We start from the raw sequence: 19,723 nt of genomic DNA on the forward strand, positions 1-19,723 counted from the left end.
ATCTTGGACTGAGAGGGCCAGGAGCATGGGGCCATGAAACAATCAGCATCCACACGGTGGGCGAGAGGTCAGGGCAGCATAGGAGGCTGTCAGCACCACTGCTACCAGAACAGCTCTCAGAAAGAAAAGACCCGAGTAACCGTGGTTTGCCTTTAGGCTAAGCTACTTGGTGTCTGTGCTGCTCACGTTCACAGCCACAGGACCCATCTCAATACCCCACACAGCCAACATGAAGGTTGCACATAGAGACTGCTGTGGGCCCTGCCCCGTGCTCTCCACTCAGGGAACATGCTGGGAGTCCCTCCCTGGGACACCGCACCTCACTCCTGGCCATAAAGGTGGGCTTTAATATTTTCTTTTCTTTTTCTTTTTGAGACAGAGTCTTGCTTTGTCACCCAGGCTGGAGTGCAGTGACGCGATGTCAGCTCACTGCAACCTCTCCTTCCTGAGTAGCTGGGATTACAGGCATTCACCACCACACCTAGCTAATTTTGTATTTTCAGTAGAGACGGCGTTTCACCATGTTGTCTAGGCTGGTCTTGAACTCCTGACCTCAAGTGATCCACCTGCCTCAGCCTCCCAAAGTGCTGGGATTACAGGTGTGTGCCACCGCGCCCAGCCCCTAATACTTTCAAATAAACAAATGGATGTTGTCATTGCTTTATTACTCATAGTTTCCAAGCAATATTACATATATAAAAGTCATTTTAAAAACAACCAGGTTTGCTAGAAAAGTGTTTTTTCTTCGAATCATGGATTTCCACATCATTCATACCTGGAGTCCTTTATATTAAATATATTATTTACGCAGGCACTAGCAAAAATTGAAGAAGTTTTGAGTTCTCTACTCCATAACCTCCACCTTCCCACACTCCCACAAAAAAAAATCCCGCCCTTTTGCTATTATATGGGTTATTAACATTAAAAACAATAGGAAAATACACAGGAATTTCATTTGGAATCCCTTTTCCCTATTTTACATGTCTGGAGATGTTGGCTTGGTTATGAATTCAAAAGTTCTCCCAGAGTTCTTGATGATGATTCATAGAGAAATCTGAAACACAAATAAAGAAATATTTAGCTACAGAAAAAAAGTGACCAAATTATCCAAATGTACATTTTCAAAACTATAATCTAAATACGGTTTGCAGCCAGATGCATTTTAAAACAAAGTTGAAATAATCTATAAATGTTTCATTAATTGTTTCTCTTATGTAAAATGGAGTCAGAATCCCCACAGGAGTCAGGACACACGGCACTGGACCACAGGCTTGGGTTGACGGTGGACACCAAGCTCTGCCAGGCAATAAAACGTGCGCACTGGGCAGTGTGCCATGCTGGTGGGCAAAGAGGACATGGGCTCTTCCTTTCCAGCACCCACAGTTCTGAGCCTATTTCTCTATTATACAAGAAAACAAGACAAAAACTATGTGACCTACTAAGACACTCTACTACCATGACATGTACCTACTACCTCTAATAACCTGAGGCCTTTAGAAAAACCTCACTTTCCCACTCCCCTGCATCCCTGTCCCTCAAGGCGAGACTTTCTCCTCATGTCCTCCCCAGCCCCACCTAGGCCGCGGCTTTGGCTGAGATCACTGAGTACTTTCCCTGCCAGACGCTGTCCTCACTTCCCTGGCAGTGTGCCTATTTTAAGAATCACTATTAGACAGGTAGCATATCACTGTTCCTTAAATACACGTATTTACAAAGTGTGTGGCTCACCATGACTTCCCTTTTTTATTGTACCACAACTCCTACTTGGTTCCAATGCATGCTTGTTTGATTACAGTGCACTCCGAAGTAGTCTCCTCAGAGAAGGAATACAGAAAAGCTCATCTCCGAATTCCTCCTAGACACGAATATATCTACCCTCCACTCCAAATGATATCTCAGCGAGATTTAAAACTCTTACAATCCTATTGTCTTCCTGTGTCCAGCACTGCAAGTGAGACTCACGTCTACCTGGTCTTCCCCTTTGCAGACAGACTGCTGTCTACCACAGCGCCCTGTAATGTCAATGCAAGTCACATGCGTCATTTTACATTTTCCAGTAATCACATTGAAAGAGATCAAAGAGTACAATGGATCAAGACCTTGTTTTTACTTATTTTTTTAAGCAAAATTCATCTTCATATATTTTATTTAACCCAATATATCCAAAATGCTTCAACTTGTAATCCATATAAAATTACTTGTGACATAGTTCACATTCTCTTTTCCATACCGTCTTCAAAACCTGCATGCACTTTCTGTGAGGGACACACTCAGCTTAGACTCACCAGGTTTCAGGTGTTCAGCAGCCACTGTATTGGCCTGCATGAATCTAGAAAAATTTTAAGATTTTCTCTTTATTCCTGGAATTTAGGAATTTTATCCATAATTATTTAACTGTGATTTTTTTTTCGTCAATCCAGAATTTAGTGAAAGAAAAAAGGGAATCTGTATATCTTTCTTTAGCTCTGGGGAATTTTTTCCTATCACTGTTGAATCACTGTTTCTCCTTGATACTAGGTCTCTCAGGCCTTTTCCCCCTCTCATGAGGAGAGGTCACCATCCTCGTGACCTCTCCTCATGAGTACTTATGTTCTATGTTCTGAGACATCTCTCCAAATTGACCTTTCTGGAATTTGACTAGCAACAGCAGTGTGTCTGTGACACATTAGCTCTAGACTGTCCTTTTGGGGTTACAGTCGACTCTTCTTCAAAGACTCTTATTACTCTCCCACCACTATCACTCTGGAAGTGCCTGGGCCACCCTCGGTGTGGTTGTTTCTGCCTGCGTTGAACTAGGGGCGAGGGCACAGCTATGTGGAGGCCACCACACAGTGACACAGGAGACTCTGGGTGCCCCATAGCTCCTTCACTCTCCCAGCCTTGCTGGGCCTCTTCTAGACCTGCTGCCTCAGAGTCTCCTGCCCATTCCCTGAGTCCCCCAGGAGAAGAGAGTGCTCTCTGTCCACAGTCCAGGTTCTGCCCACCTGTCAGCTCAGCAACTGCTTGGCTCAGCAACAATGCAGCCAGAGTCCAGACAGAGAGGAACAGGGCCCAGGAAGCCATGAACCCTCCAAAATCTAAAATTAATTTTTTTTTTTTGAGAGAGGGTCGTGCTCTGTCACCCAGGCTGAAGTGCAGCAGTGAGATCACGGCTCACTGCAGCCTTGACCTCTCAGGCTCAAGCAATCCTCCCAGCTCACCCTCCCAAGTAGCTGGAACTATGGTGCACACCACCACACCCAGCTGATTTTTTTTGTAGAGATGGGGTTTCACCATGTTACCCAGTCTGGTCTTGAACTCAGTTCAAGCAATCTGCCTGCCTCAGCCTCCCAAAGTGTTGGGATTACAGACACCATACCTGGCCTAAAATTAGTTTTTAATTACTCAAAAATAATATTGTCTCCTTAAGTGAGCATGAATTTAAAAATACTTCAGAGAAAAATGTTAAAAGTACAGTTAACCCTCACTGTCTGTGGGAGATGTGTTCCAGGACCCCCCAGATACTAAAATCCACAGATGCTCAAGTCCCTGGTGTACTGTTTGCATATAGTCTACCCACATCCTCCTGTAAGCTTTAAATAATCTCTAGACTACTTACAACACCTAATACAAGGTAAATGCTATGGTAATAATTGTTATACTATATTGTCTATATACTATATTGTCTATATTGTTATACGATACTAATAGTTGTTATACTATATACTACATTGTTTATACTATATTGTTATGCTATATTAGGGAATAATGACAAGGAAAAGTCTGTTCATATTCAGTACAGGCACAACCATCCATTTTTGTCCCAAATATTGTCAAACTATGGTTGGCTGAATTTCCGAACGTGGAACCCATGGATACAGAAGGTCAAGTGTTCTCATTTACCAGGTAGTAAATAGCTACTCACACTGACCTAAGTCTAGACTGGCAACAAGAATGACTCTTTATCGTTCTCCTTTAATAGATAAGCTAACTGAGGCAGAAGTGTTAAAGCAAACTGCCCATGACTACTCAGCTGGGAAGGGCAGTTTGGGTTTAAACCCAGGTCATTTTTCTCCTGCTACTGGTACACTACTGCAACACTAAAAAGATATTCCACTATACTTCAAATGTACTCATTCTTCTGCTACCTGAAGAACTGAACACACTATGAAGACCAGAGAAATAAGACCTACTAAAGAACAAAAGGAAGGAATTTTAAAGTTGGAAGGGACAGTGACAAAAGCTTAGACAAAAAGCTCCCTGGGCCAGGTTTCTCCTTGCACACACAGACCAGACGATGTGCAAGTCCCCTCAGCACTAACGTCTGTCAAATGTGTCAAATACGAGGACTCGAAACTTTGCCACCTTTCCTTCCGTCTATGTCAGGTTAGGGTCACATGTTGGTGATCACAGCCACAAGAAATACAGGCAGAATCAATTTTCTGAGAAAAACAGTAAGATAAAAAGACAATGTATGTATTTATTAAAGGGTGGTTTTATATATAAATAGTTTTAAATTACCCACACCAAGTTCATTGGGTATGGATGATAGAAGCATACCATTAAATAAGCTATAAAAAGCATCCAGCCCCAAATTCGTTTTAAAAAAAGGACTGTTAAAATTAAAGCAGAATAAAATTAACTGGTATTCATTTATCAATACCTGATAACAAAAGTGAGGCCACTTTTTCAGGGAGTACTCTTTTCCTTCAAGGTTTAATGTTGGCACTTACATTACTGTACTATTAAAGTTGCCTGCAAGTACAGGCACAATTAATATTGGCAAGTAATTTGCTTGTAATATGATTAGTGGGGAAAATTCATGAGGTAACACAAACCTTAAGAAATATATTATTTATATTTGTAATTTATTTCAAATTATAAATTTATTACTATCTTGATACTATTTATGAAAGCAATAAACTTAACATACTTGACATTTAAATGCACCAGTGCACTGGCAAATGCACATTGTTTCTCCTCGGAAAATGTCCAGTTTACAGGACGCTATACGGGACGAGGCAATGAAAATGCAACGAGATGCCAATTTTTATTTAGCACCCAACAGACCAGTCAACAGAATACTAACCCTGAAAACTAGATTAGTTGTTAAGAAAATGTGCACTTTTAAATCAAGCTCCACTGCCTAAAATATTAATTGGAGCAAGGGGTTCCCAGACTCTTAAAGATGTTTACTTGCTTTAATGTCTCTAGTGCAACATTAAATCAATAATATTTTAAAATACAATCGTAAATCTTAATTGTTTATCTTCCATTAGATTGATTTTTCTTGTTTCATCAATTTGTCAGATTGATTTTTTTAGACACTGGTTTCTCTATAGTTTGCTTCTTGCATATTTAAGTAAGAGGCCAATATTTCACAGTCCCAACCTATTTATTTTCTAGGATGTTTCCTTCTTAAAGGGAGGAGCTCTTTTTTTCATCTGTGTATCAGCTTAGTAGAGAGGATGGCATGCAGGTGAAGAAATAACGGAGAAACAGCCGTGCGCGGTGGCTCAAGCCTGTAATCCCAGCACTTTGGGAGGCCGAGACGGGCGGATCACGAGGTCAGGAGATCGAGACCATCCTGGCTAACATGGTGAAACCCCGTCTCTACTAAAAAATACAAAAAACTAGCCGGTCGTGGTGGCGGCGCCTGTAGTCCCAGCTACTCGGGAGGCTGAGCCAGGAGAATGGTGTGAACCTGGGAGGCGGAGCTTGCAGTGAGCTGAGATCCGGCCACTGCTCTCCAGCCTGGGCAACAGAGCGAGACTCTGTCTCAAAAAAAAAAAAAAAGAAAAAAGAAAAAGGAATAACAGAGAAACAAAACACTCTGTCCCCAGTGTTCTGTTCATGTCCTTTTCCACATTGTAAGTTCTGAATTTCTCAGGTCTTCTCTTCTCTCAATGTAACTAACACAATTCAAGTAGCCTGAAACTAAGTATAAGTGGAAATGGATGGCATTCCTAACAAGAAACCAACCTTCCTCTTCCCTTTCATCTTCAGAATAGTGTACACTATTCTATATCCAAATAAGCCTTGCTTGGCAACATTATTTCTTTTTTTTTTCTTTTTCTTTTTTTTCTGAGACGGAGTTTCACTCTTATTGCCCAGGCTGGAGTGCAATGACTCCATCTCGGCTCACTGCAACCTCTGCCTCCCAGGTTCAAGTGATTCTCCTGCCTCAGCTTCCCAAGTAGCTGAGATGACAGACATGTGCCACCATACCCAGCTAATTTTTGTATTTTTAGTAGAGACGGAGTTTCTTCAGGTTGGTCAGGCTGGTCTTGAACTCCTGACCTCAGGTGATCCGCCCGCCTCAGCCTCCCAAAGTGCTGGGATTACAGGCATAAGCCACTGTGCCCGGCCAACATTATTTCTAATAAAGAAAAATGCTTGGACTTTTGAGGTTGTTACTACATCCTGTGAAAACAATTTAACATTCTTACAGTTGGTAATTCTGGTCATCTTGTTTAATCTTTGTGTCTAATGAAACATTTACATTGTCACTTATTTTCTGAAATGCACAAGTGCTCCTCTGTCATCCCCAAATCAGACCACTGCCCTAAAAACAAGCTCCTAAGACCAATAGTTTGTTTTCTTCTTCTTCTTCTTCTTTTTTTTTTTTTTTTTTTTTTGATACAGAGCCTTGCTCTGTCACCCAGGCTGGAGTGTAGTGGCACAATCTTGGCTCACTGCAAGCTCCGCCCCCCGGGTTCACGCCATTCTCCTGCCTCAGCCTCCCGAGTAGCTGGGACTACAGGTGCCTGCCACCACGCCCGGCTACTTTATTGTATTTTTAGTAGGGACGGGGTTTCACTGCATTAGCCAGGATGGTCTCCATCTCCTGACCTCGTGATCCACTCACCTCAGCCTCCCAAAGTGCTGGGAGGGTTTCTTCTTAAAATATATAGTTGCAAAGTCTAACCTGATTAAAACTAGCATAGTGGACACTCAATCATTTTTAGAATAAAGTCCATAATTGAATACATTTCATTCACTCAGTCACTAGAAGCCCAAACCTACCCACCTGCTTTAGTGCCCAGTTCAACGTCCCATTACCATGGGGTGCTGGAAAACCACTGGGGAAGGAGGGGACTTTCTCCAGGTTTCTGTAAGGCCCCCCTTTCTCCAGAGGACTCTGACAGCACAAGTAGCACACCAGACAACTATCCCCACAAGCCCCCACCTGATCCGAGCCATACACAGGAGCCTGCAGCACTCGAGTAGGCTTTCCAGCTCTGGCTCCAGCAGCTCCCCCAGCACCTCCCCTGGGATGGCTCCACATCCCCCCGGCCCGCCACCCACCCACATGAGTGGATGTCCTCAGGTCCCACCAAAGGCCACTAGCAATTTCTTCCATGTAGGAAGCCAGGTCTCCCTCTGGGGGTGGGGGCTCCTTCCTTGAGGGCGCTCACCTAGGGTTGGAGGTGTTCTCTTCATCTGCTACTCCAGTATTCTCTAGAGTTCTCTTTAACTCTCACTAGCCAATAACCCATCGTGCCAACTCCCTATAAAAATCCCTGACACTCAGCCGGGCACGGTGGCTCACCCCTATAATCCCAGCACTTTGGGAGGCCGAGGCGGGCAGATCACTTGAGGTCAAGAGTTCAAGACCAGCCTGGCCAACATGGTGAAACTCCGTCTCTACTAAAAATACAAAAATTAGCCGGGCATGGTGGCGCATGCCTGTAATCCCAGCTACTCAGGAGGCTGACGCACAAGAATTACTTGAAGCTGGGAGGCAAAGGCTGCAGTGAGCCAAGATCGCTCCACTGCACTACAGCCTGGATAACGGAGGGAGACTCTGTCTCAAAAACAAACAAAAAAATCCCTGACACTGAGCTTTCCCTATCCGAATCATTGCGTGGTTTTGGTCTCTTCCTGGAACCTGACAAACACACAGAAAAACATTGTTTTTTGTTTGTTTTTGAGACAAGTCTTGCTCTGTTGCAAGACTGGAGTGCAGTGGCACAATCTCAACTCACCGCAACCTCCGCCTCAAGCGATCCTCCCACCTCGGCTGCCCATGTAGCTGGGACTATAGGCACATGCCACCACACCTGTCAAATATTTGTAATTTTTGTAGAGATGAGGTCTTGCTGTGTTGCTCAAACCGGTCTTGAACCCCTGAGCTCAAGCCATCTGCCCACCTTAGCCTCCCACAGTGTTGGGATTACAGACGCGAGCCACCATGCCCAGCCAACATTGTTATCTCAGTACCCGACAAAGTGGACTAAAGACAGACCCTTTATTAAAATAAAAGGGTCAATTAATCAAGAACATGCAGCAGTTCTAAACTTATATGCACCTAATAACAGGACCATAAAATATGTAATGCAAAAGCAGTCCTAAATAGGACACTTGGACAAATCCACAAGCATAATGAGAAATTTAACCCAAGTCTCTGTAGAATAAGCAACAAAAAATCAGTAAATACATAGAAAAGTTGGGGTAACACAATTAACAAATGTAAATTGATCAGGTGGCACTCCACCTCTCTAAAACACACACTCCTATGCACAAGCACTCACAAATGCTGTATGTGACCACAGAGCCAGTCTCAAACGTACAATAAAAAAAGACAAAAAAGAAATGGTGTTAAAAGCCACAGTAAACATAAACATCATATCAGGTATAAAACCACACACACTTTGGTCTTCATCTGGACAACACCCAAAATTAGACTGAGGGTTGGGGTGGGCTGATACCTTCACACAGGGGGAGAGGGGCCATGTTCAGGAGGTGTATTCTTTGATTTAGGTAGTGACTGCATTTTTTTTTTTAAGACAGGATCTCACTCTGTCACCCAGGCTGGAATGCAGTGACGTAATCTCAGTTCACTGCAGCCTCAACCTCCTGGGCTCAAGTGATCCTCCCACCTCAGTCTCTTGAGTAGCTGGGACCACAGGCACATGCCACCATGCCCAGCTAATTTCTGTATTTTTTGTAGAGACAGGGTTTCGCCACATTGCCCAGGCTGGTTGCGAACTCCTAGACTCAAGCAATTCACCCGCCTTGGCCTCTCAAAATGCTGGGATTATAGACGTAAGCCACTGCACCTGGCCTGTGACTGCATTTTATGACAATTAATTCAGTGGTACACGTATTATTTACATTCTTTTCCATATGTATGTCTCAACGAGTAAATTCTATTCCATTAAAATTAATAAACAATGAATGAAAAATCACAAGCCATTTTGTTAATACATTTAAAAAACTAGATTAATGCAAGAAATTGTAAATTACCAAAATTTATTCAGGCAGTAATAGAAAATCAGGCCTGACTAATAACATAAAAGAAATAGGGAAAAGTCATCCCAGAATTCTGGGGGACATGTTGTTCCACAGCATCGGATGTGATTTAAAGGGTTCCACAACACTGAAAAGGGAAAAGTTACCTTCTAATGCTGACAGCAACTCACACTGAAAGCAAAACTGGCAGAGGTCCTACTAAAAATAACAAAACCAAAACTAGAGAACAACCAACAACCATAGAATCTTATCTGAAACCTAATGCAAACATTCTCAAATAAGATATTAGCAAACAGAATTCAAAAATGAGGCTGTTTTGATAGAACGAAATATCCAAGAACTGTGAGACAACTGTAAAAGGTGTTAACATGTATAATAGGAATTTCAGAAGGGAGAAAGGAAGAGAAGAAATATTTGAGACAATAATAACTGAGAATTTATCCAGGAAGCTCAGAGAATACTGAATAGAATAAATGCTTAAAAAAAAAAAAAAAAAAAAAGAGAAAGAAAATGACCCCTAGGCATATCATATTAAACCTACAGAAAATCAAAGAAAAAGTACTGAAAGAAACCAGACAGGGAAAAATACACCTTATCTACTGAGGAACAAAAAAGAATTATATCCTACTCCTCAGATACCACACGAGCCAAGAAGAGAGTACAGGGAAATGTTTAAAGTACAGAGAGTGGCCGGGCATGGGGGCTCACCCCTATAATCCCAGCAATTTGGGAGAATGGCCGGGCACGGGGGCTCACCCCTGTAATCCCACCAGTTTGGGAGGCTGAGGTGAGTACATCACTTGAGATCAAGAATTCGAGACCAGCCTGGGCAAACTGTCTCCACTAAAAAGTACAAAAATTAGCTGGGTGTGGTGGCGACATGCCTGTAATACCAGCTACTTGGCAGGCTGACGCACAAGAATCATTTGAACCCAGGAGGTGGAGGTTGCAGTGAGCTGAGATCACACTACTGCGTTCCACCCTAGGCAACAGAGCAAGACTCTGTCTCAAAAAATAATAATAAATTAAATAAAGTACAGAGAGAAAAAAATTCACCAACTAGAATTATAAACTACACAACATTATCCCTGCAAAGAAATAAAGAATAAAAGACTCCCTGACAAACCAAAATTAAGAGAATTCGTTGCCAGTAGACATGCCTTGAAAGAAGCATTAAAAGAAGTTCTCTGGAGGGAAGGAAAAGAATATAGGTGTCAGGATATTTGGATCAACACAAAGAAAAGAAAAGCATCAAAGAAGGAGTAAGTGAAGGTAAATACTTTTTTTTTTTTTATTCTTAAATGACCTAAGATGTAGTTTGTTCGAAATAATAATAGCAACAATATATTCAATTATATATGCTTGTCTGCTTATACCTAAGCAAAATGAATGACAGCAATGATACAAGGAATGAGAGGCAAGGATTAGGATTATTTTGTTATTATAGGGTACTCACCCTACCTGCAAAGTGGTATAGTGTCATCTGAAAGCAAACGTGGATTAGTTATAAATGAAAACTCCAACTCTAAAGCAACCACTAAGAAAGGTTAAAAAAAAAAAAGTACAATTGATATGCTAGTAAAGAAAATGGCATCATAAAATGTTCAGTTAAAACCACAAAAGACAACAAAGGAGTGGAAGACAGAGACAGGAACAAACAACAAGGGGAACAAATAGAAGACAATAACAAATCTAGTGGATATTAATCCAACTATATCATTAATCACTTTGAATATGGTATATATGCACCAATTTTAAGACAGATTGTCAGAGAAGATCAAAAAACATGACCCATTTATATACTGTCTATAAAAAAAAAACTTTAAAAATAAAGACACATATAGATTAAAATTAAATTAGCTGGGTCTGGTGGTGTGTGCCTGCAGTCTCAGCCAGTTGGGAGACTGAGGCAGAAGGACAGATTGAGCCCAGGAGTCCAGGAGTTAGAGCCCAGCCTGGGCAACATAGCGAGTCTTCATATCTTGAAAAAAAAGGAAATGAATGGAAAAAGATATACCATGCTTACTCTAATCAAAACAAAGCAGGAGTAGTAGTATTAATTTCAGGCAAAGGAGAATTCACAGTAAGAAGAATTATCAGAGATAAAGAAGAGCATTACATAAAGAAAAGATAGTTAACAATCATCAATGTGTGGACCCAACAACAGAGCATCAAACTATGTGAGGCAAAAACTGACAGAACTGCAAAGAGCAACAGAGAAGCCAATTATTATAGCTGGAGACTATAACACCCTCTGTCAGATCCAACAGGTAGAAAATTAGGAGGGACACAGTTCAACCCAACAACATTGTCAATTGGATATAATGGACATCTACAGACTACTTCATCCAACAACAGTAGAATACACATTCTCCTCATGCTCACACAGAACACTCACCAAGACAGAACACATTCTGAGCCATAAGACACACCTCCACGCATTTAAAAGATTAGAAATAATACAATGTCTGCTCTCAGGCTACAGGAATTAAAACAGAAATCAGTAACAGAAAGCTGGAAAAATCCCCAAACACTTGAAGATTAAACAACGCAACTAAATAGATCAAAGAGGAAATCACAAGAGAAATTTAAAATATTTTGAACTAAATAAAAATGACAGCACAGTTTATCAAAAATTTGTGGGATGAATAAAATGAAAGCAAGAATGATAGAAAGGCCAAACATGGTGGCTCACACTGGTAATCTCAGAACTTTAGGCCACAGGAGGATTGTTTGAGCCCAGGAGTTCAAGAACAGCTTGGGCAAACATAGTGAGACCCCACCTCTGCAAAAAATTTTTTTCATTAGCCGTGCCAGGCACGCTTCTGTAGTTCTAGCTACTTGGGAGGCTGAGATGGAAGGATCACTTGAGCCTGGGAGGTTAAAGCTGTGATCGTGCCACTACACTCCAGCCTGGGTGACAGAGCAAGACTCCGTCTCAAAACAAAACAAAACAAAACAAAACAAAACAAAAACTGATGGGAAGAAAAAGGACAAAAAGAGAAATAGAAAAAAAAATTTTAATGTGGGATGAAGCAGTGCTTAGAGGAAAATTTATAGCATTGAAAGTACATATTAGAAAAGAAGAAAAGTCTAAAATCAATCATCTAAACTTCCACCTTAGGAAAACAGAAAAAGAAAAGTACATTAAATCCCAAGTAAGAAAAACAGAAACAGTAAAACCTAGAGCATAAATCAATATACTTGAAAATAAGAAATCAACAGAAAAAAATAAACAAAACCAAAAGCTAGTTCTCTGAAAATATCAATAAAAATCGATAAACCTCTAGCCAGGCTAACTAAGCTCTTCAGCTTCCAGAGTAGCTGGGATTACAGAAGCGTGCCACCACACCTGGCTAATTATTTTATTTTTATTTTTTATTTTTATTTATTTATTTCAAGACGAATTCTTACTCTGTTGCCCAGGCTAGAGTGCAGTGGCGCAATCTCAGCTCACCTGCAACCTCCACCTCCCAGGTTCAAGCAATTCTTCTGCTTCAGCCTCTGAAGTAGATGGAATTACAGGCACCTGCCACCACGCCCAGCTAATTTTTGTATTTTTAGTAGAGACAGGTTTCACCATGTTGGCCAGGCTGGTCTTGAACTCCCGACCTCAGGTGATCCACCCACCTCGGCCTCCCAAAGTGCTGGGATTATAGGCCCAACGTTTTTGTTTTCAGTAGAGGTTTTACCATGTTGGCCAGGTTGGTCTCAAACTCCTAGCCTCGTGAGATCCACCCGCCTTGGCCTCCCAAAGTGCTGGGATTATAGGAATGAGTCACTGTGTCCAGCCTAATTTTTGTATTTTCAGTAGAGATGGGGTTTTACCATGTTGGCCAGGCTGGTCTTGAACTGCTGGATTACAGGCGTGAGTTACTGCGCCCAGCCTACAAACCAAACTTTCTAGTAAAGTGAGCATTAAGTGTATTGTGTCTATAGTACAAGCCGACAGTCTATAAAAAGCCACACTTTGGAAGTTTATTCACAAATTAGCAGTTTCTGATTTGGAAAACCTTTCTCCAGAGGAAGCAACTATGGAGAGTGGTTTATTTCCCAGGCAAAGGTGAATTTCCTAGTGCACAGCTTTACAACGCTTCACCTACTTAGCTCATAAAATAGCGAGAAAAAATTATTTGTGGTTGATCTAAAAGTCAAACACAATCCAAAACAGAGCCTACAGTAAAATGCAGAGTTAATAATTCAAACAGCAATTTTCACAGCAGCAGAAACCCCAGCCGAATCAACAGCCCTCAAGTAGTACACTGGTAGCCTGCAGCCCCAAGCAGTACACTGGTAGCCTGCAGCCCTGCGAGTACACTGGTAGCCTGCAGCCCTGCGAGTACACTGGTAGCCTGCAGTCCTGCGAGTACACTGGTAGCCTGCAGTCCTGCGAGTACACTGGTAGCCTGCAGGCTCTGCGCAGCAACGGGCTGGCCAGCAAGGCGGAAATTACACACATTCAGAGGCTCTGGAGGGACCGCCCATCACCATGTAGGTATTTGTCCGCGAGGTGTCTATCCCTGGGAAATGACCATGGTTTCCATAATGCAGCAACCACCAAAAATAATGTCTGATTTTAAAACCATATAAAATACGTTTGTATGCCCTCACTTTTCTACAGCAGAATTTTGCAAATGACAATTTCGTGTTGTTTTTGAAGACAGAATTAGCAAGTAAATTAAACATAAGCTAAAGGTCTTTGCCAACAGAAACGTTTTTCTCCTTACAGTCCCTAGTCTCCTAACCACCTGGTGTAAGCAGCAGAAATGAAAACACAACCTCATGCAGACTCAAAGAATAATGAGCAGTTCTAGATGATCACATCTGGTGAATATCTCTGCTTTACCTTTCAATGCTATCCTCTTCCAAAGTAATTTCCATGAATGTCTTTAGTTTTCTGTGAACAGTGGCTGCAACCTCCCTCACTTTTGAACTTTTATGTTTACCTGGAAAAATTATATTAAAAGACAGAAAAGATTTTAACATCACTACACAAAGACAAACACTCCGCTACACACGTGGTACAACTTCCCTAAGCTGGGCCTCCCTATCTTCCCTTTGAGGTAACCTACATACTGACCTGTGGAATAGTAATTCTCCCTTCTAAACAGATGTTGTAAAGATCAAACAAACATTTACTGGGAAGAATAGTTCAAATGGACCTCACCCCATGAAGCCATTAGAGAAAAGATTATGTCCATGCCAGTAAACCAATCCTGTTTCAGAGTCCTTCCCCTGTTTAACCATCGCAGGTAGTTAAGGATGTATTAAGGGCAAGGCACCTGGGAGCATCCAACATCCGTCCTCAACGTCCTCCTGGTGGTGATCTCAATGCAGGGGGAGTCCCTGAGGGAAGTCTTTGCTTATGCCCAACCTGGGTCAGACTAGTCAAGGAGTATTCTTACCAATCTGCAGATATTCTGTCCATTTAGGCTTACAGGGAGAGTTTGTTTCAATAGGAGCACTCCCTAGCTACAATGTGCCATCTTTGAAAATGATTTCAACATTAGTAAAACTGAGCAAATCACACAGAAAGGTAACGGCAGTCAGCCTGCAGGGATGTTACTACATTTTATACTGAGCTAAGCATCTTATATCTATCTCCAATTATTTTTCCAGTACTCTTTGAACTGCTAGGGATATTCAGAATAGGCAAGACTAAGGCTTACGAGAAATAGTAGATAGATCAAATATAAACACCAAAATATCCATCAACCAAAATAAATTCAGATTTTAAGATACAGGTAACACATCAAATCAATAGAAATTCAATGGTGAGGCACAGAGAGGAATACTTAAATGGGTCCAGTGGCAAAAGGTGAAAATGAACAGGACCTCCACCACTGAAGAGTGAGCAAGCCGATACAAAAACAGATGCAGGGTGGGCTAAGGAGAGGAAGCCAAGTGGACAGCACTGTGTCCAGCACATGAGAAGGCAGGGAGTGGAAAGGCTGGGGGACACCTGAGCTGGCCAGGAGTAGCCGAGTGCAGGGGCTGATCCCCAGCAGCCCATGACAGCACCTGTGAGGTACACCAGCCACCTTCCAGATGACGGGGGGGAATGTAACCAACCTGCATTAATAACCAGGATAATATGCACAGCAGCCGTGAGGCACACAATGCCTTCAATATCATCAGAGGCCACACACGCCTTTAATTCATCCAAAAATGACCTGCAAAACAATCAACAAACATCAAAATTACTGTATCGTATAGAACCTATTATAGCAAAATAAGTACCACCAAGGTTCAACCACAACCACAAACCCCAGTTTGCAGGGGACATGGGAAGCTGACTGAACTCGCCCCACGCTTTTCATGGAGAGTGTGCCAGATTGTGCAGTGAGACATTAAAACCAGAGGATGCTGCTGGGAACAGGGATACTGTGCTGAGTGAAAAAGGTTACTCTGTATACCCTCAATGCACACAGAAAAGATTTAGTATGTTGTTGAAAGATGACTCATAGCTGCTAAAGATGGTGCTTTTAAAAGTTTTCACTGAATGTATCTGCTATTAAAATTCGACAGGTACCAGACATCTGTAAAGCAACTCCCTCTGTAACCTGTTAGCCCTGCATGCACCACAGCAAACCCTGCAATTCTGATCAAGTGACATATGGACTAGAAAATGAGTAGCAGCTGCGTGTTCAACGAACATGGCACCGGTATTTAACCTTGTCAAGTGTTCTGAAAGCACACTTGGTAAGAAGTATTTTACTAAACATTAACATTCTATGTTCTCCCTTAACTGAATTTCAGTTATGAGAAGCATAACTAACCAGAGACTATTTAGACGAATATTCTTTACAGAAAGTTAGAATTTTTCTGTGTAAGTTTAATGTAAATATTTCTAATTACTGATAAAATGGAGAGAAAATTATATGAAACATTTTTCTCATAGAAAGGAGTGTAGCTTTGAAAAACTTGAGAGTAAAAGGAATAGAACAAAAGCTGCTGAGGGTTACAGCCACAATGAGAGTTTCAGGACAGTAAAGAGAAAGTGATTACCTGACCACATTTGAAGACTTTATTATTATTCCTATTAAACACCTTGAAAATGGTGGAAGATCAGAAAGATGCTCTGGAGGAGTAAGCTCTTCTGTGTCAGAAACCTAAAAAAGTTCCAAATCAGCAAGTTGTAAACAGAGACTAGGCTACTCACTTGTAAATTACCCTGCTTTGGGTTTTCTTCAACACCCAAGAAAAACGTGCCAGAAATTCAAAAGAATTATTTTTATTAACTGTTGGAATGTCTACAATAATTATGAATAATCTATTATTATAAACATAAGTGTGCTGGGCGTGGTGGTTCACACCTGTAATCCCAGCGCTCTGGAAGGCTGAGGCAAGAGGATTGCTTGAGGCCAGGAGTTCAAGATCAGGCTAGTCAACATGACAAGACCCTGCCTCTATAATAAAATTTTAAAATTAGCCAGGCATGGTGGTGCATACCTGTAGTCCCAGCTACTTGGGAGACTGAGGCAGGAGGATCACTTCAGCCCAGGAATTTGAGGCTGTAGTGAGCCATGTATCATGGCAGTCCAGCCTGGATGACAGAGATCCTGTCTCAATATGACAAAAAAAAAGATAAGCGAAGGTGCTTATTCAGTGAGACAAAAATAAAGAAAAACAGACATGCTACTCAATGAGCCTTTCATCAAAAAGTCTTTATCTTGTTATTGTCTACTGTAAATAATGTGCTTTTATGCTAAACACATTTAACCTTTTATCCTGTCTAAACTGGTGTTTCTCAGTCTCAGCACTACCGACCTGACCAGCTCGTTCTTTGGGGGATTGGGGGGCTGTGCTAGGTGCTGTTGGAGGCTGAGCAGTATCCCTGGCCTCCACCCACTCCATTCCAGGGGCACGTTGCCCACCCCCTCACCCAGTTGTGCCAAACAAAAATGTTCCTATACACTGTAGTGTCCCCTGCAGGGCAGAACCCCACAGTGAAGTACTGTAAGTTTAGAGCCACAAGGCCACCTGCCTGGACCTGTGCTCTTAATTATCAGCCTTGTGAGCTTCGATGAGCCTTTCACCATGGAGGAATGAATTCCACAAGCTCCTCAGAAAGTCCAGAATTCCTGCTCCAGGTGGAAACTTATGCCTTTGTTTTCCACCTGTAATAGCTGAGGCATGAATATGCCTATCCCACCCCTGTATCTCTCCACCACTGTGTTTGGCTTGATTCTTGGCTATCTTAGGAGATTTCATTTAGGGATGACTAGACAACACTGCTTTTTTTTTTTTAAGAGGCACAGTCTCACTCTGTTGCCCAGGCTGCAGAGCAGTGGCGCAATCACAAATCATAGCTCGCTGCAGCCTTGAACTCCTGCTTCAGTCTCCTGAGCAGCCGAAACTACAGGCATGTACAACCATGCCCAGCTAATTTTTAAACATTTTTTAATAGAGGCAGGGTCTCACCATGTTGCCTAGGGTGGCCTCGAACTCCTGGCCTCAAGCCATCCTGCTGCCTAGGCCTCCCAAAGTGTTGGGATTATGGTGTGAGCTACCATGCCTGGCCTAGACAGCACTTCCAGTAAGTCTTCCCACACTTCCTCTGCTAGTATCATAATACAAATTTGAAAATTTAAGTCAATCATCACTATATATCAAATAGCACTGTTTCTCATGAAACTATTTTACATCTTAAAGTGATTGCTGTAAATGCATTTCTTAAACAGTGAGACAAAAGACTATTGACAGATTAAAATAAAAATAACAACAGCATAAGGGATGGGAGAACACAACTGGAGATTCCTACCATGCAATAGACAAGCATAATTTCTGAAGGTACTGAGACAAGTTAAACATGCATGCTGAGATCTCTAGAGAAACCACTAAAAAAAAATTACACAAAAGATAATATAAAGTCAACAGAGATAAAATGGTGTAGTAAAAACACTTGATTCATCAAAAAAGTGACAGGAAAGAAAAAAAACCAGAAAGACTAACAGAACAGACAGACTGATAGAAAAGAAACAATTAACATTAACTTAAACCCAAACCTATCAATAAATTCATTAAAGTCAAATGGACTAAAAAAAAAAAAAAATAGAAGGGACTATAACCACGCCAAATAGAAGTCAGAGGTTGTTGGACCAGATTTTTTTAAAACCCCACCCAGGTGGGGTTTTAAAAGATATGCTATGCAAACACAAAGCACAAGAAAGCTGCTTTGGCTATGAAAATATCAAAGTAGACTTCATGAGGAGTCAGAGCCAGAGATATTTCACAGTAATAGGAGTCAATTCATCAAAAAGAAAAAGCTCGGCAAATGGGCACAGCTATGTTCCAATAAGACTTTATTGATAAAAAACAGATGGTGAGCCAGGCATGACCCATATGCCAAACATTTTTTAAAATCATTTTTAGCTACATAGCTCTCCGGAATAAACAAATCCTAGTTTTTATTCTATTGTGTAATCTAGTAATTACTTTCCAAACCAAAATGATCTCCCTTCAAGCTTTAAGGAAGGCTTTAAATTCTATTTGATGTTTTAGAATTTAGTTAACATCTTTTTATTAGTCATGATTTTATATTACAAAATTTATGATTCATGTAAATATTAAAAATGCATATAATTCAATGACCTTCCCTGTCAGATTTTATCTTTTCATACAGAGAAGGTCTTTTCTCTATATGAAAACGTGATTTTTTACTTTTCTTAAGAGGTGAAGAGGAAAAGAACACCCTGAATATTCCATGTGGGAAAACACCACTTTTCGTTTTGCCTTGAATTATCATCCTGATTATATCACTCTTTAACCAAATAGACTAATATCTTCTGTATTAATAATGATCTTCAATTCATCTACAGCTACTGGTAGGAAAATAAGATAGTAATAATGAATAAATTGTCTGTTTAAACTGATATTAGCTACATTTTTTTTTCTTTGAGACGGAGTCCTGCCCTGTTGCCCAGGCTGGAGTCCAATGGCATGATCTCAGCTCACTGCAACCTCCGCCTCCCGGGTTCAAGCAATTCTCCTGCCTCAGTGTCCCGAGCAGCTGGGGTTACAGGTGCGTGCCACCATGCCCGGCTAATTTTTTGTATCTTTAGTGGAGACAGGGTTTCACCATGTTGGCCAGGCTGGTTTCAAACTCCTGACCTCATGATCCACCTGCCTCGGCCTCCCAAAGTGCTGGGATTACAGCCATGAGCCACTGCGCCCAGCCTAAACTGACATTAGAAGGTTGACTATCCTAGCTTAGAAATGAAAAACAGGTGGGGGAGGCTAATAATATAACATGCAAAGATATGTAAACTATTCCACAAAAGCAGTCCCAGAGTAGTCTTGTATTCTACTCACCACTGATTACAACTACTTCTATCCTTTTAGGAGGGAGAATAATCTTAAGAAACTTATCAATTCATTTCAATCTCCTGAATGTAGCATAAAAGCATGTTCAAATGTAAGGACTACATTTCTGTTTTAATCAAGAGTGATAACATCCTTGGTACATGTTTCACAATAGTCACATGAG

General features: G+C 41.4%; 1 protein-coding gene across 4 annotated transcripts in view; it reads right to left on the bottom strand.

Moving 5' to 3' along the window:
• Positions 1 to 646: 646 nt before the first annotated feature.
• Positions 647 to 19,723, bottom strand: part of NCAPG2 (non-SMC condensin II complex subunit G2) — a 73,150-nt gene continuing 54,073 nt past the window's right edge. For all 4 annotated transcript variants that reach the window (XM_003896934.3, XM_021936487.2, XM_021936488.2 and 1 more), the window contains 4 exons: positions 16,243 to 16,346; positions 15,307 to 15,407; positions 14,081 to 14,180; positions 647 to 1,054 (listed from right to left, as the gene is read on the bottom strand). In XM_003896934.3, coding sequence (XP_003896983.2) covers positions 1,003 to 1,054; positions 14,081 to 14,180; positions 15,307 to 15,407; positions 16,243 to 16,346 — 357 coding nt within the window. In that variant the 3' untranslated portion in view covers positions 647 to 1,002. The remainder of the gene's footprint in view (positions 1,055 to 14,080; positions 14,181 to 15,306; positions 15,408 to 16,242; positions 16,347 to 19,723) is intronic.

This window comes from Papio anubis, chromosome 4 (assembly GCF_008728515.1).
Source record: "Papio anubis isolate 15944 chromosome 4, Panubis1.0, whole genome shotgun sequence".
Classification (NCBI taxonomy): Eukaryota; Metazoa; Chordata; class Mammalia; order Primates; family Cercopithecidae; genus Papio; species Papio anubis.